This window comes from Sturnira hondurensis, unplaced genomic scaffold (genome assembly GCF_014824575.4).
Source record: "Sturnira hondurensis isolate 20B ecotype Veracruz unplaced genomic scaffold, ASM1482457v3 Scaffold0015596, whole genome shotgun sequence".
Taxonomy (NCBI): Eukaryota; Metazoa; Chordata; class Mammalia; order Chiroptera; family Phyllostomidae; genus Sturnira; species Sturnira hondurensis.
Window position 1 is genome coordinate 11,399,578 of NW_028088227.1, and position 17,387 is coordinate 11,416,964.

General features: G+C 45.4%; 1 protein-coding gene across 3 annotated transcripts in view; it reads left to right on the plus strand.

Moving 5' to 3' along the window:
* The window catches only part of ARMC2 (armadillo repeat containing 2), a 102,328-nt gene that overhangs the window by 80,807 nt on the left and 4,134 nt on the right, over positions 1-17,387 (plus strand). For all 3 annotated transcript variants that reach the window (XM_037065004.1, XM_037065006.1, XM_037065005.1), the window contains exons 13-17: positions 6,371-6,689; positions 9,918-10,040; positions 10,368-10,481; positions 12,608-12,740; positions 13,275-13,435. In XM_037065004.1, coding sequence (XP_036920899.1) covers positions 6,371-6,689; positions 9,918-10,040; positions 10,368-10,481; positions 12,608-12,740; positions 13,275-13,435 — 850 coding nt within the window. The remainder of the gene's footprint in view (positions 1-6,370; positions 6,690-9,917; positions 10,041-10,367; positions 10,482-12,607; positions 12,741-13,274; positions 13,436-17,387) is intronic.

Sequence of the window (17,387 nt, forward strand, 5' to 3'; positions counted from 1 at the left end):
AGCTCTCAAATCCAGACCGTACAGTAAGTTTTAAACCAACTTTTATACAGGGTATGGTGATTAATTTAATTTTCTGGTTAAGAGAAAGTTCCAATTTTAAGCACATTTACAACCCCTTCAATTTCAACCCATTCTTGAATATCTTTCTAAAATGTTTTCCTTTACGTAGAAGTAGCTCTCTACTAACTGAAGTCTGGTAAATATAGTTTGTTCTTTCGGTGACAGCATGAGGTGGTTCCCTCCCGATGGTCAACAGTTTGCACATCAGTTATTTTAAGGTACAATAGGGAGGGTGTAGGAGTCAGGGAGGAATATATTCACTGCGGCTGGGAAGTAGTGTAAGGCCATGCAGAAGTGGTCATGTGGGGCCAGATGGTGCATTAGGCGCTGGGTTTCACATTTAACATGCAGCAGATGTTTTGAGCAAGGGGATGATGTAAGACTAGTTCAGGAAGTGGTGTTAATGTTTATTGCACAGGGAAGAGCCTGTCGAGGGTCTCTGTTGAGAGTCTCTGGACAGATTAACCAGAGCGAGCATGGGAAGGGGGTAGTTGGGAGAGATTTTGGAATGATAGAGTGGAGGGAACTTGGTGACTGGTTGGTGAGGGGAGTGAGATGGGGAGGAATCAAAGGTGTCCCGAGGGCTGAGTCTGGCAGATTTGGGAGGTGAGGGTCATTGGGAATGAGGAGACGGGCTAATGGGGTCAGTGAGCCCCTTGAAGCCTCAGTTTCCGGATCTTGGAGTAGGGGGAAATCTCCTTCATTGACTTCTGGCCAGTCTCTCATATGGAAAGTAACATCTAACAACTCCTACCACTGCTGCTGGACCAGGGTTATCCAGCCTTTTGGCATCTCCGGGCCACACTGGAAGAAGAGTTGTTTGGGACCACACATTAAATAAATTGCAACATATAATCACAAAAAACTCATAATATTTTAAGTAAGTTTACAATTTTAGCTGGGCTGCATTCATAGCTATCCTGAGCTGCATGCAGCCTGTGGGCCACAGGTTGGACTTCTCTAGACCATTCTACTCTGCAGTGTTCTCCTTGTTTTGTTCCAGTTAAAGTATTTTATCTACAGTATGAGGAGCTCATTCGTACTGAGGGACATGCTTACTCATTAGGGCATAACATATGTGAAACCAAAGAGAACGTCCCACAGGCTGTAACTGGAACTCATGGTTGAGGTCAGTCTTCTTAGAGTAGGTATACCTGTTTGGGCTCTGATTGGCCATTGCTGTTGCTAGGCCGATTGCATTTAAAGCAAAATTAGAAAGTCAATAGGAACTGGTTATACTAGACTGCCTTCTTTTTTTTAAAGATTTTATTTATTTATTCTTAGAGAGAGGGGAAGGGAGGGAGAAAGAGAGGGAGAGAAACATCGATGGAGAAACATTGATTGGTTGCCTCCTGCACACACCCCAACCTGGGAGGGGGGGGAGGGTGTGGGGAGGGCCTGGGCCTGCAACCCAGGCATGTAGGCATGTGCCCTGACTGGGAATGGAACTGGTGACCTTTCTTTCGCTCTGCGGAACAACGCCCAACCAGCTGAGCTACACTGGTCAGGGCTAGACTGCCTTTAAAATAACATTATCTCTCCTGATTCACCTTCATTTTGCTGTTTCTGAGCTGTGGTAGGAATATGCAACTTGGTGTTAAATATAATAGAAATGCTATAAAAGTTCAGTGTTGATTTATATATGGTTCTCAGATTTTGTCTAAGAATGAAGGAGAGAACCTGTACCTCAAGGAGAATTGCATATTGAAAGAGTTTTCTGCTGTGGAATTAGTCTCTGCAAATCAGTGATTCTGGCCTTTGTCCAATTTTTCAAATCTTTAGAGGATTTTAATTAAATGATATTCTGTAGACTTGAGATGAATTGTGGCTGTGGAACAATAAGTAACCTCTCCATAATGCTGTCCCAGTGTGTGTCTGCACAGTGCAGAGGCCACTGACAGGGAGCTGAGGGGGCCCTGCAGTGCCCCCTGCTTGGCCTCACTGCTGGGACTGCAGATGAGTCAAGACAAGCGCTGGTTTGGAAATAAGGAAACACCACTCCTGCCAACCTCCTTGGGACTGCTTCTATTTTGGCCTTGTCTGCGCTCCCTTGATTCTTGGGGAATATATTTGAGAAGGGGAGGGAGGAAGCAAACCTTCGCCAACCCTGAGAAAGAGGACAGAAGCAGGGAGCATAGCAGTTGCTGGAAGTTTGTTGCTGCAGACGGCGCAATCTGCCATCCCCATCCGTGGATCTCGCGTGCCATCCTGCAGTTGGCATGAACGCTGCCAGGAACCACCCCCTCCTTTTCCCCTCTGAAGGCAGGGAAAGAGGCTTTCTAGCAGTGTTAACTCTTCCTGCCTCAAAGCCTCCCCACGTCAGATGCATTTATTTGGCCACGTCAGGACTCACAGACGTGTTAAAATGAAAGGATCTTAGCAGTGGGAGGGGGCCGAGAAAATTGTTCAAAGAAAAGCAGCACTAGATTAGACCACATGTGACAGTGGGTAGAGGTCATGTGTTTTTTGAAGAATGATGATCTCTAAGGAAATCTGCTTTTACCTACAGCCAGGGTCTAAATACTCCTGACATGTCAATAACGAGGGGTGGAGGTGGTACGGGCCCTCAGGTGCCAGAAAAAACAAACACGGGGAACTTTTCTAAGTTTCAGAAATGTCTGAGCACTGTGCTGCACACCTGAAGCTGCTATAATGTGGAGTGCCAGCTGTAATTTAGTATATATAAAGGAATATATACATATATATATGTGTGTGTATATATATGGATTAAAAATAGTCTAACATTCTTCAAAAGATGGCAGAGACATTTTAGGAGGTATATTGATTAGTTCTGGTAGTAATTTAGTGAACAGAGTACAACTCTTTACAATTCTTTAAGAAGTCATTTAAAATCACTTGACGTGTTTTGTGGAAGTGGGAGAAGAGCACAATCCAGGGAACAGCGTGGAGTTAAAAAATGTTCGACATAACTACTGTTGAGCGCACGAAGGAAGTTGCTCTCCAACTGCAGAGAGTGGGAACAGCTTTGTTCAGTTTAAAGAACTGGAAGTTATCACTTTAGCCAATCAGTTAATTTATATATCAGTGCTTGGCGCGTCGTAAGCCACCATGCATTAGTTGCTACTACTACTAGTATTGTTCATAAAACTCAAGTGGACTCGTTTTCAGGGTGGAACTTTTTTAGAATGTCTTAATCAGAAATCATATATCACTGTTTATGCAAAAAGCTTCTATTCTTCAGCTTAGCAAATATGAAATGGAATTTTCCTTTGAGGAGCCTAATTCTCAGAAATATCCCTGTGCTACTTGGAAAACTGTCTGCTTTTCTGCTGGATACGGCCAGGCTGGAGATGTGCTTTCCTTCCAGAGCCCGGGGCGGAGCCTCAGCTGTCCTGAGTTCCTTGGAGCAGTCACAGGTTTTACATGAAGTGAAATTCAAGTATTATCATGAAATTGGATGTGCTTGTTTTAGATTTTTGACCCACAGGCTTCAGCTTCTTTAGGGAACTCTCTGGTGATCAGGGACAGAAAAGGGGACCCCAGGCACCAGGAAAGGAACTGCCGAAGGGTATTCTTTCCTCCTGCAAACCCTCTCCCCCCCCCCCCACATATGTGCATTTCACATATTTTGCGAAGTTGAACTCAAATCCATTTGTGGTAACTTTGCTGTGCCCACACACACACTGCTCACTGAGTATCCTCTTGTCTAAACTCTTCTAGGACCATTGGGCCCGTCCCACCTAGTTTAATGCTACTAACAATTTTTTGGTAGTACATGAAAAAGGTTCAGAACAATGCCTGAATGGTTATTCACTACAATTTGTGCTTTCTATGTTTTGCTTCAATCTCAAAATACATTATTTTCCCAATGAGTTAGTGGAGGCACGGAGAAACTAAGCAAAGTAACATGAACTGGACTGCCTGGCCCTCAAACTGGGAGTCATAATCCCCTTTGGGGTCCAGCTTCTTCCTCAGTCCTGTCTTCTCAAGTAGGTTAGAGGCTCTTCAGAGCACCTTGTCTTGAACTTGCTTGTGTGTGTTGTTTAACAAAGAATCTGAAAGCTTTGGCTAGGAGTAAATGATGAAAATTTATTAAAGGGCCTTGGAGTTTGCAAACTGGGAACACAGCTAGGCAAAACCTGTGAGTGTTCCAAAGAAGGAAAGTGTCCCAAAATATAGAGCTCATTCTTGAGAATCATCAGTCCTACGTTCTGAGCCCTAGGATTGGTCCAGGATGACTATCATCAGATGGTTATCAGTCTGGATGATGAATGCCCAGTGGCCTAGATGTGTGTTTTTCAGGGGATATTTGAAGATAATCTGGAGATTATATATAATCTCCAGATATATGTGTGTGTGTGTGTGTGTGTGTGTGTGTGTATTCATTCTCCAGACATACACATAGACACAGGACTGAAAAGTTTTTAAAAGTTTAAGTTCCCAGGCTACTTAGAACAAGAATGAAGTCAACCTTCATAATGTTAATAATTTTATCATCTTAGATAAAGTGACTCCATTTTATGTATTCCATATCTTCACTCTTTCCTTAGAATGTATTCCCCCAAAGCCCCCACATTCAAGAATTCTGTAAGGACCAGCATCCAGCCCTCCCAGGATGGAGGGGACCCCAGTGGGGGCTCCCCTGACCGGACTGCCTCCGCAGCTGGTTGCACACTGAGCTGAGCGGGGTTCTTCCCACTGCGCTCAGTCCCAGACCAGCGGTGGTGCCACTGTGTCAGGCCCCCAGCCTCTGTCCTTTCCTAATGTTGACACATAGTTTCCAGCTGCACAAGCAGCAGCCCGTTGCTTTGCAGCCAGGGCCAGGAAAAACTCTTTTTTTCAAGAACAAGCAGGAACAAGCTGGAATTGGCAGAGTAGCCCTCAGCAAATCTAAAAGTCTTGCACTTTGTCCTCGATCTCCGTGTCTCTTTGCTACACACAGTCTCTGGGCTGCTCCTGCTGCCAGGATCCCACCTGAACCTGCCTCCTCGAGAAAAACAAGCCCAGCCCTCTGCCTCTGTCCCTCTTTCCGAAGGCTGCCGGTAATGACCAGTCTGATAAACAAAGGTTTTCTGGAATCCCTCCTGGTGCCATATTTGCATTTTAAAAGGAGATAATTCCGTAACTGTTCTGAGAGAAGGCAAGTTCAAGGAGGAGATTATTAAATGACAAACCTGGGGAAAGTAGGGCATGGGTGTAGAAAGGACTCCAGGCCAGGTAATCCTAGGTTCAAATCCTGACTCCACCCTGGCAGGCTGTGGGACCCAGCACTTCTCCAGGCCTGTTCCTTTCTGTAAAATAGCACAGCACCAAACACCGTAAGTGTTAGCACCCGTGTTGGTTGTAGCCCGGAGTAAGTTTTCCTTTAAAGTTCCCCCCTCCCAGGACTTCCTCCCCCACTGCTTGTAAGGCCTATGGTACTCACATGTCTGTTGTTGAATTAAGAACATAATTGTTTTTGTGTCTGGTTTGGTTGTGAAATGTTCACACTTTAGGGTTTTAGAAATATTTACTTATTGGTTGTGAAATATATCATATATACAGAAAAGTTCATAGCACACATAGGTACCAGGTAGCATATAGTTATAAAGGTGTCACGCATGTACTACCCAGGTCAAGAAAGCTAAGCACAGTTCTACGTTAAAGTGCTGTACAGACAGATACCAGGCAGTAGTTCTCAACGGGGGGGGGGGTGGTGGGGGGGTGGTGGTGGTGGCTTGACCCTAAGGGGTCATTTAAACATGTTTGGCTGTGGCATCTGGGGAGGTGCTACTGGCATCTGGCAGAAGAGGCCAGGATGCTGTTAAATGCAAGGTGCCCATGCCCCCAGCAAAGAGTTATCCAGCTCCTAACATCAGTAGTGCCCAGGCTGAGAAGCGTGCTGTCACTATAATCGGACTAACCATCATTTATTGCCTGATGTTTAGAAACAGTGCTTCCGCATGAGATGAACTTTCAGGAAAAGATTCAGATGCTCCAGAAACCTGTTAGCGTGAAAACTTAGATTTATGTAATACATTATTCTTAATATTGATATCCCACTCCATTAGTTGGTCTCTGAAAAAAAAAAAAAAAAAGGAAAACGCTAGCCAGAATTTCAGATGGAGGATCTGAAGTTAACAGACCTTCCAATGGCATCGATCCGTTTGTCTCCTTTCAGTGCTGCCAAGCGCTTTAGTGCCTCTGTCGGTTTGCCCCAACCTTGGGAATCAAATCCTGTGCAAGTTAGTTGAAGCCAGACGTGTTCCAATGTTACTATTAATTAAATCATGAATAAATACTGTGCTCTTTCCAACAATTTGTCCCAGCCGCTGTGCAATTGTAACTCTTTGTCTTTCACGTATTTCAGGACTTAGTCGTTCGTATTGTTTTCATTCTTGGCAACCTGACAGCCAAAAATAACCAGGCTCGTGAACAGTTTTTCAAAGAGGAAGGGAGCATCCCCACTCTGTTGTCATTATTCCGCACGTTCTACAAACTGGATCTGCATCCCAAGAGGCGAGCTGGTGAAGGAGATGAGCAGCCCAAGGCACAGAAGCCACAGGCCCAGGTGGAGGACGTGCTCATCAAGCTGACCCGCCTGCTCGCCAACTTGGCCATCCACCCAGGCATCGGGCCAGCCATGGCTGCCAACCCCTACATCGTGGGCCTGCTCCTCGCCACACTGGGTAAGACCCTCGGCCCAGTGGGCTGCAGTGGACGGAGGTGGCAGCTGTGCCCTACAGCCAGGGACAGTCCTGAGGTTGGGTGTGCTGAGGGATTTATTAGTACAGTCAGTTCACTTTAATGAGACTTCTCAGCCCTGTGAAAGAACATTCCTCTTCTGCTCAGAACTGCCTCAAAAGTCATCCAGATTTCTAAAAAGTGAAAAAAATAGTAATAATACTATTTCTAAAATCCATTGAAGTCTGTGCTTTAAGAGGGTGAATTTTGTGGTATGTGAATTATATTGCAATATGAAAAAATATAGAGATAAATTACAAGAAATCAGCCAACATAACCACAAAGAGTTTAAAAACCCAAATTTTTCCATGGTTAGTTCATGTGATTAAAGTGTATTTAATCTTTTTATTTTTCAGGTTGTCACATTATTTGTCATTACAGCCCCCAGTCATGCAGGTCTTATCTTTTCCCCTATATTAGTCAGCTCAAGCTGCTATAACAGAATAGCACAGACTTGTTGGCGTGTAAAACAGAACTCACTTCTCAGAGTTCTGCATGCCGGAAGCCCAAGGTCAGGGTGCTGGTCTATGTGGTTCCTGGAGAGAGCTCCCTTTCCAGTGTGCAGACAACTGTATGCTCGCAAGGCCTCCTTCGGTATGTACAGGAGGGGAGAGAGAATGGCTTCTTCTTAGGGCTCTGCCAGACCGAGCTGATAAGGTCTCTATCCTTATGACCTTATTTAACTTTCATTGCCTCCGAAAACCCCTATCTCCAAATACTATTCCATTAGAGGTTAGGGCTGTAGTATACGTATTGGGAGGAGTAGACACAATTTAGTATTCTGTCCCTAGAACCCCCAAATTCCTGTTCTTTTCATGTACAAAATACATTCATTCCTTCTCAACAGCCCCCAGTCTTAACCCCTCCAGCATCAACTCTAAAACCCAAGGTCCATAATCTCACTTCGGTATCCTCTGAATCAGCTATTGTGTAACTTGAGGTATGATTTGTCCTGAGAAAAAAAAAATTCTCTCCTGCTGTAGATATCGAAAACCAGGCAAGTTCCATGCTTCCAAAACACAGTGATGGGTCAGGCCCAGGATAGCCATCCCCATTCCAAAATGGAGAAGCAGGAAAAAAGGAATGGCTGTCAGGTCCCAAGCAAGTCCAAAGCCTGACAAATAATTCCCTCAGCTCTTAACACATACACCAGTCCTTTGGCCAGTTGTCCCTTCACCCACGTGGCCAGCATGGAGGGCAGTACATGGTAGACCCTCCACAAATACTTGGAGAAAGAAAGAACAAACGAATATAATGTTCTGTAGCGTATGAATGACTGAATTTTCCTTTGTAATAGAGTAAGCTTTAAAAAGGCCATTGACTTTAATGAGAAGAAAGCCAAAAGGAGAGAGAATGAAATCAGAGAGCGTAAGAGCTAGCACAGTCCTCCTGCTCAGCACACAGCCCCTCTCTTATTCCCTGAGGATGTTTGCTTTCATATAAGAGGTGAAAGGCACTCCTTAACCAAGCAAGGGCCCAAGGTGTGTGCAGGTGCTGAGGTGGCTCCCTCCCAGGCTTGGGACAGTTATGGAGGCTGCGAGGGGGGGGAGGCAGGGTCAGAGGTGAGAGGCAGATGCCCATTCAATTTGCCGTAACTAGTTCAATGTTACCAGTGTGAATTTTCCTCTGACTGCCAAACCATGCATCCAACTGCCTTACTCCTCACCAAATGCGGGCACTTCAAAAGCAACTCGAGCTACCTAAACCAAACTCACAACCTTTCTCCCAACTGGACCCTCTTCTCGTGACCTTCAACCAGAGAATGTGATGACTGTTCATCCAATAATGTAATACAGAGACCCAGGGATCACGCTGGGTGATTCCTCCCTCTTGTCCCCTGATCCAGTCTTCACCACATACTGTCCATTTTTCTCCCCCCAAAGTTTTTCAGTCCATCCACCTGCTCCATCTCCACCATCACCGAAGCCTAAGCTACATTATTTGCCACCTGAATACCACAGGACGCTCCTCACCGGCATCCTCGCATCTGCCCTTCTCTGCACTGTGGCCAGACAAGTCTGGAGGCTGAGTGGAAGGCAGGGACAATTACTGAGGGTCTTGTGTGTAAGCTAAAGGGTTCCTTCCTTCCTTCCTTCCTTCCTTCCTTCCTTCCTTCCTTCCTTCCTTCCTTCTTTCCCTCCCTCCCTCCCTCCCTCCCTCACCTAGTCTTGCACTCAGCAATTATTTATCGAGCACCCTCTTTGTGTCAGATGCTGCTCAAGGTGCTGGGAGTGCAGCAATGAATAAAACAGACAAATCACCAGTCCTCGTGGAATTCACGTTTTTAGGGCTAGAAGACACACGTACATTAAACATACAGGTCAAGTGGTCAAATGTTCTATGGAGAAAAGTGAAGTGGAGTAAGGGGAAAAGAGAATAATGGGTGCCACTTCTTATGGGGTGACTAAGGAATGTATGTCCAATAAGGTGTCACTTGAGCAACAACTCGAAGCACGTGAGGAGCGAGCCAAGCAGATAACTGGAAAAAGAATATATTCCAGACAGAGGGGTTAGCAGGACAAACATTCCCAGGAAGGATCACGCTGACAAGTTCAAAAAGAGTACAAAGATCAGTGTTGGCTGGCCTTGGGGGCCTGAGGGTTGGAGCAGCAAATGAGGCCAGAGAGGTCAGGACCAGGGCAGCCCAGGGACAGCCAGGGGGCCAAGTGAGACCCATGACATTGTCCGACTAACTTTTAAAGGCTCACCATGCTGAGGATGGACTCAGGAAGGAAGAGGTAGATGAAGAGAAACCAGTGAAAAGATGGGATAGATGGTAGCAGAGTAGGTGGGAAGTGACCAGATGCTGCTTGTTTAAGGGCCGGGCACGCCAGAGGGGAGTAGACGTGTGGGCTCACTGGTGTGTCTAGCACTTTTGCTTTACTACAGACCCAGGGCCTAGGTCAACCCGACTTTTCCAGAGCCCATGGCTGTGAGGATGGAGCTTTGAGTTTTTTAAGCCCTGGGCAGGAGTGGTCCCCTGCATTTGGTGCACTTCCCTACAGGAAGAGTCATGGAAATGAAGCAGCAAACAGCAAGGGCAGGTGCTGCCCTTGCCCAGACCTTGCCCAGGACAGCGGCTCGCCCCTGCCACAGCTGGGATCTCTGCTGCAGTTAGGATGGCCTTGTTTCTGGCCCTACTGTGAGTCTGTGACACCCTTCCTTTGTTTCAGAATACAAGTCAATTGATGATTGTGAGGAGCTGGTGATCAATACGACAGTAACAATCAACAACTTATCTTACTACCAAGTGAAGAATTCCGTAATTCAAAACAAAAAGCTACATATTGCTGAATGTAAGGTTCAGAGTTGGGTTTGGGTAGATGCATGTCCAGTTAAGGTTTTGGTTTTATTAACTGAACATAGTACTAGAAGCATTTATATTTTCTGATTTCCTGAAACAAATATCTAAGAGCCTGACTTGATTCTGAAAAATTAGAATATGGGGAAAGCTTAGCTTCTTAGTTCTTGCTAAGGTCCCCTGAAGTTTGTATTGTATTATCATTTTTAATTTTTGAATTAGCAGTATCAGTATTTATTGAGTTGATGGTATTGGTTTCTAATAACCTTAAAATCAAAGCTTCAGTTCACTGATTTTCTGCCCCTCTGGTCACCCAACTCAGTGCTTTTAAAGCTTCTCCTGAGTAATAACACGGATGGAATCCTGGAGGCTGTGCGTGTTTTTGGAAATCTCTCCCAGGACCATGACATCTGTGATTTCATTGTGCAGAAGAATGGTGAGTGAATGACACTTACACTCATAAACATGCACTTCTTGCCAATAAACACGAAGCGGTCTCGGAGCTTGGGTCATGACAATGTGACACTTGTTTCCGCTTTGGGACGAGTAAGTGCCTAACATTCTGTTCCTTCGGTCCGTAAGGCTGTCAGCACAGGATGCCAAGATGGACTAGGCAGTGTTCTCCATGTTCCCACTCCCTCGTGAGCAGTCTTCTGAGTTCCAAGGTGCGGGGCAGAGAGAGAGAGAGGAGAAACAAATTATCTATACTCTCATTTCTGTGCATGGGAACAGACTCAAGAGACATTCTACTTCCTGTACTAGAATGTTCCTTACTGTACTGCTTGTAATAGCAAAAAAGTGGAAACAACTTAAAAGTCCATCAACAGGCAAGAGGATAAATACATTATGGTGAATTCATGCCATGATATGTTCTACATACAGCAATGAAAATAATGAACTAGATGTTCATGGTTCAACCTCAAACACTTATAATCTAGGAGCAGAAATGTTAGCGGTAGGGGGATATACACAGAATGATGCCATTAAGGTAAGTTTTAAAATATGCAAAACAATCTTGGGCACTGTCTATGTAATGTACTCATGTAGTCATGTTATAAGGTGTAAATGGTATTTGCAATTGATAAACTCCACATTTAAGACAGAAAGTTATCTTTGGAGGGAAAGGAATGCCCAGATATAAAATTAGATATGTAATGTCGGATTTCTTAAACTGGGTGGCAGGTACACAAGAGTTTGATACTAACCACCCTCAATATGTCTCAAATATTTCATGTAAGAATAATAACTAAAATATGTTGATCTAAGAAATGTCCAAACCTGCAGAGGATGTTTATGAGTTTATTTGGGCCAAACTGATGACATGTGCTGGGGAACAAGATCTCAGATGCTCCTGAGAATATCAGTTTTGCAATTTTTCTTCTGCATTTGAAATTAAGGAGGGGATGTAGGAAGAATTGCATGTAGGTGGGAGAAAGCAAAGTGGGGACTGGGTTACAGAATTCCGTGCTTTCTTAAGAACGGTTGCCCCTCTGAGGGAAATAACTTCTGGTACCTCCGAGGCTGCTGACCTAGACGCACAAGGACAATGGGCAGGGCTTATTTTCGTAAAGAAGTTATAGAGCTGGGGCGTGACTACCCACTATGACCCACCCAGTTAGGAATTTATGATTTATTACAGCACCCTTTTTTGTCCACCAATACCTAGTCATCCATATTCACGATCAAAATTTTACATAATACAGAGAAAAATGCAAAGCAGCAGCACACCGCCGCCCATCATCTCCCTACCGCAGAGATAACTCTTTACATTTTAGTGCACATTCTTTAGACTTAAAAATACATACATGTGACGCAGCCTTTGCCAAGATCACTGTTGAATCCATCAACAGGGCCAAGGTCAGAACGGGGTGACCACCTCTCGGGTGTGCAGGAAAATGGGGGGAGGCGGAGCACAGGGCTACCCCTTCTCCCGCAATTCTCTGCCCAGCCCCCGATCCGGAACGTGAGAACGAGACAGAGCTCTGTCTCCCAGGAGAGAGGGAAACTGGCCCCCAGAGGCGGGGAGCCTGTCCCCACTGAGCCGGCCCCCACCCAGGAAGTCCTGCCTCCCCGCAGGCCCGTTTCCGGTGTTCTGCCCGGGAGGTCCGAGGCGCTGGAAGACTTTAGGGCAGATCTTAGCGGGAGCCCTCCCCTGGGGCTGTGTATGTAGAGAAAATTGCTGCTGGAAGTTTGAAAGACCCTTGGGGTGCTAGAAACGAACATCACCCGTGTTACTGGATATCCACGATTTCCTCCTTTCCACGAGCAGGGACTCCACCACTGCCCTGGAGAGGGAGCTGCTTTCTGGGTCAGATACAGCAATATCTGGGACAGGGGCCTAGAGGGTGGGGAGCGGGTTCTGGACGTGGAGGGTGCCGGGGAACCCACCGCTGGGCAGTGGGTAATGCCTTAGGAAGAATGGGTTAAATCCCTCAGTAGGGACTTCCGTTTTGTAAGCCACTCCCCATTTCCGCTATGCCTTTTCCCCTTACGAAAGGGGGCATAAGGTACAGCTGAAAACCCAAGCTTTATTGGTCTGTGTTTTTCCTCTACCCTCTGCAGTACACAAGTTCATGATTGCGCTGCTGGATGCTGGGCATCAGGATATTTGCTTTTCTGCCTGTGGCGTTCTCCTAAATCTCACTGTGGATAAAGACAAGCGTGTCGTCCTAAAAGAAGGAGGCGGCATTAAAAGGTAAGTTTCAGAGTGTGGTGTTCCGACTCTCGGGATTTGGAGGACACAGTTTTCCGGGGAGTTTAGGCCCCTCTGGCCATTCCGTCGGGTAGAAGTGTTGAACATCTGGAAGAGCCAACCTAGGACTCAGAGAGGACTTAGATTCCACTGCCATGGAAAATGGCGGAGAGGTGATCCTTGACCTGTCCCAGCACAGAGGAATCGCCGTGCACAGGGGCCTGAGCACAGAGGGCTACCTGGTGAGCAAGTTTGGTGACGCTGACTTCCCATCTTGCTGCCTGCTGTTTCGGAATGGTTCACTCTCCTGGGTTCCTGTGCTCATGGAATCCAGGTCCTTCTACACCACTTACCTGCAGAGGTTTATTACTGCCACTTGGTAGCTATTTAAATTTGTAGATATGAACATATTTTAATAATCACTAAATTACACACAATACATATTAAATATTACTGATAATAATTATTGTGCTAAAAATATAAAAGTTAAAGAGATTCTGACCTAGTACCTTGTCAATTTGACTTTTACTAACTCAGGTTGGTGGAGTGTCTAAGAGTTTTTGGTCCTACTGATTGGCAGCTGGCCTGTTTGGTCTGCAAAACGTTATGGAACTTCAGTGAAAATATGACTGATGCTTCGTTGTGTTTTGGAGATGAAGACGCCAATACACTCCTCGTCTTGCTGTCATCATTTCTGGGTAAGACTCTTCACTGTGACTCTGTGATCACAGTGAGATAAAAAATTTTTTTTCTGTGCCCTGTATGGAAAAGGTTGGTATGCATTTGGGTGGGTACATTTCTATAAGTATCTATAATAATCTACAAATATTATTATAATTCAGAAATATCTGGAAGAGGCTGAATGTTATTTACAATGTGGGCATGAAAACTTTTTAGTTCATTGGGCACGGTCATGATTTCTTCTGTGGCTTTTTCTTTTTTAGCATTTTTAATAGAGAATGTAAATACAAGATGCTGTTGTTTAAAAGTGTACAGACATCATTGTAATTGAGAAAAGATTACAAAAGGCTAAAATTTAAGTGAATCTATACATTGTAATTAGCAGCTGTGCTAATTGTCAGCTGAACACCCTGTGCTTTACTGGTCTGCTTTTGTTCGGGATCTGTGAAACTATTTGACATTATAGTGGGGTCCATACCTTGGAAGGTGGGAAATCATTGATGTACACCAAAGGAAAGAAGATAGCTTCTTCCATGTTTAAAATGTCCATTTTCAGGACAATTGTTCACATACTGGGTTAAGTCCGACAACAGTGACTGGGGGCAGTGAATGAATGTGCAATAATCCTTTCCCCAAAATGGAATACCTCCCACTTTCCAGACACCGTTTCGGAACAGCCAGGGCTTGTGGAAAGGCTCTGTTTGCTCGGCCGCTGGGGTTCAGGTGATGTTGTTTGGTGAAATAATCTCTCAGAACCTGTCAGCTCATCTCTAAGTCGGGGACCTCATCACCCCTGCCCCGTTGCAGGGGATCATCTTGAGGATCAAACAAACCTCCTGAGGGCGCAATGGGAAGACCAAGAGGCTGTGGCCGGTTCTGAGTTTAAGTCCTTGTGTTAGCACTTACCAGACAGGTTTTAACCTGCTTCAGCTTGTGTTTCCTCATCTCTGAGCTGGGGGCCATTGACGTCCACTCTGCAGGTTTGTTAGCACGATGAACGCGCCGATGTGTAGAACAGAGTTTGCTGTGGTGCCTGACGCACAGCAAGCCCTCAAAATGTGACTGTGAAAGCGCTTCGTAGATCCTGGGTGTAATAACATGTTATTAAATAGGAACTCAGAAGTAGAAGGTTAGTTAGGTTGGTGTGAAATTTGCTTTTTCCAGATAAATGTAATTTTGTGTAAGAGTAAGGAAAAAACTGTGTGTTGATTCTTAATCATTGAGGTTCACAGACTTGCCTTAATTCAGTTCTCTGCGGCAGCAGAACATTGGAATCAGCTGCCAATTTAAGGAAACCACAGGTATTCTGGCCCCACCCCCAGGAATCCTGATTTACAAGCTCTGGGGTGAGGTTGATAATCTGTGTTTTTTAAAAACTGCGCAGGTGAATCTGTTATGTGGCCAGGATTGAGAACTCATGCAGGCCCTGGTTAAGGAAGTGAGCTTAGGAAAGGGTGCACAAAGACAAAGGAAGCCAGGAAACCAGCCTGTTGTTCAAAACCTGCCAGAGAGGTTGTTGCAGATGCAACCAGAGTCCCAGAGTGGCCCCCTCGGTATGGCAGGCATCATCTCCACCCTGCTGGAGACTCAGCTCTGCTCTCTGTCTCTGCTTTATGGAAATTGTCCTTTCTCCCCCTAGTTCTCTCTAGGCTCCTGCTTGGTCATAGCTTCAACTGCCTCAAGGCTTCCTCTTACTGTACTCAGAGTGCACAACAAGTTTTCTATGTTGTTGGTGCACCTTTCTGTCTCTCCCTCGGGGGAGAACGTCTGATTGGGCCCAACAGTCACTATCCTGGGCTGTCTGGCTTTCGTGCTATGGGCAGCAGCTGCCTCCCCCACAGGCTATCTGTGGCTTCCTTTGGAACCAAAGTCTGGGGCAATCCACCATAACTAACGAGGATGGTGGAGCCATGGGGCACAGAGACAGCTTAGAAGGGGTTGTGGGCCTGGCCAGCTTCTTCTCAGCAGGGGCAGCACACCCAGCAGGCTTTGCATGGCAGTGAGCCTACTGCCTACCATGCTCCACCCTCAACCTTCCGCTAAAGGCAGGCTGGGCTTCTGCCCGTGCTTCTTCAATCTCTGCGCCTTCACCATGCATATCCCTGACCTGCCTAGCCAGATGCTGTCTGTCTTTGCAGGCCCTTCTTATAGAGCTTTTCAGACCCCCTGACTCATCATAGGAATCTGTACTTGTATAGTAATTAATCATGAACTGTGTGATTTCTTCTGTGTTATTGTTTTGCATCTTTTATTTCCCTTCCCCAGCTGAGCCATTTTAAGGAATGGATATTGTCTCATGCAAAACAGGTTCTTGATAGATGCTTGTGGACTGACTCACATTAGTGGTGCCTCTGTTTTAATAGTGCTATCTACTTACAAAAGCATGTTCATTCTTAGCCCTGGCTGGTGTAGCTTAGTGGATTGAGCACAGGCCTGCGAACCAGAGGATCGCAGTTCAATTCCCAGTCAGAACACATGCCTGGGTTGCAGGCCAGTTCCCAGCAGTGGACACACAAGAGGCAACCATACACTGATGTTTCTCTCCCTCTCTCCTTCCCCTCTAAAGATAAATAAATCTTAAAAAAAAAAAGCATGTTCATTCTAACCTCATAGGATCTCTCTGAGGTCATCAGCTAGGTAATGGACAAGGAAAGTAGATCTAAGAGGGTTAAGTGACTTGTCCTCTTTGTTCTTGTGCAGCAAAGCCAGGACATTCCATCAGAAAATAAACTTCTGAGCTTTTCTGTTCAATTACATCCCATACCCCACCCCACGAAAGGGGGCCGCAGCATGGATAACCAAAACAAACACAGTCGGTCACGGAGCCAAGTCCCCAGCACAGTGTCAGGATTTCTTACATGATCACAAGCCCCTCCTTATGAGCTGTGAGGACTGGGCTGCTTCCTGGCTCTTGTCTCTGCAGAGTGGGCCTCGGGCCCTCACTCTGGATGGGGTTGTAGCCGGCTCTCACCAGCTGGGCAGCAGCAAGTGAAATGGGTATATGTTTGAGAGTGTATTTGAATTTCAGTTCTTTTGCAGAGGTAGCTTAAAATCAGGCCATTTCGAAACACCGGATGAGTTGTTAAATAACAAAGTCTCGTGTTGAAGTGTGAGCACTGATTTTAGATGTAACGGCAAGGCAATTCATGAAGTAATGTAAGTTACCCAACTTGCCTTTGATGGGCATCAGGGGGTAAAGAAAAGGATGAAGTTATGGTCTGCACCATGGTTGGGATGCTGGGATGTTGACTGACTCTTTGAAAAGTGGTTTAAAAAGGATGTTGTCTAAAACTTCCTGATGTATTTCAATCACTTCTAAACTCATTAGCAGTATGTTTCTCTTAAAGTTTTTAAGTGGTACACCCTAGAGTATTAGTCTACGAGGAGCCTCTCTCAGGGGAGCTGGCAACTGGTGATCAGTGCGTGCAGTTTATTTTTGTGAATGTAAACTACACTAGGTTTTTTATGTTCACTATAAGGTACATGGATCTTAGCATCCAGGTTACATGACAAGGGGTAGAGTGGGGCCCAGCCTTCAAGTCAGAAGATTGCAGGGTCCAGCCTGTGCCAAAGGGCCAACAGGTGCTTCTGCAACAAGTGAGGACTGGGCCTTATAAGAAAAGAGGGCAATACTAGACCCTTCATGAAGCTACCTGGTGCTGAACAGCAAGCCAGGGAACAGTGCAGTGAGTAGGAGAAGCTTTTATTGATGCTGTAGGACACAAACTATAATGGAGATTGTGTTACAATGATCACTGACAACTTTATCATTTTGAGTCCTTTAATTCTTTCTAATAGATTGTCTAAAATGCTAGCATTTGGAAGTCTGCTGTGTACAAAGAACATGTGGGAATGATTGGTTTTCTAAATCAGTACTTTTCACAGTGTGACCAGTATCTTTAAAAAATGAAGTAGCAAAGAAAGAAAATATCAGAATCTATAACATGTAGTAAAGATAAGTATTCTATT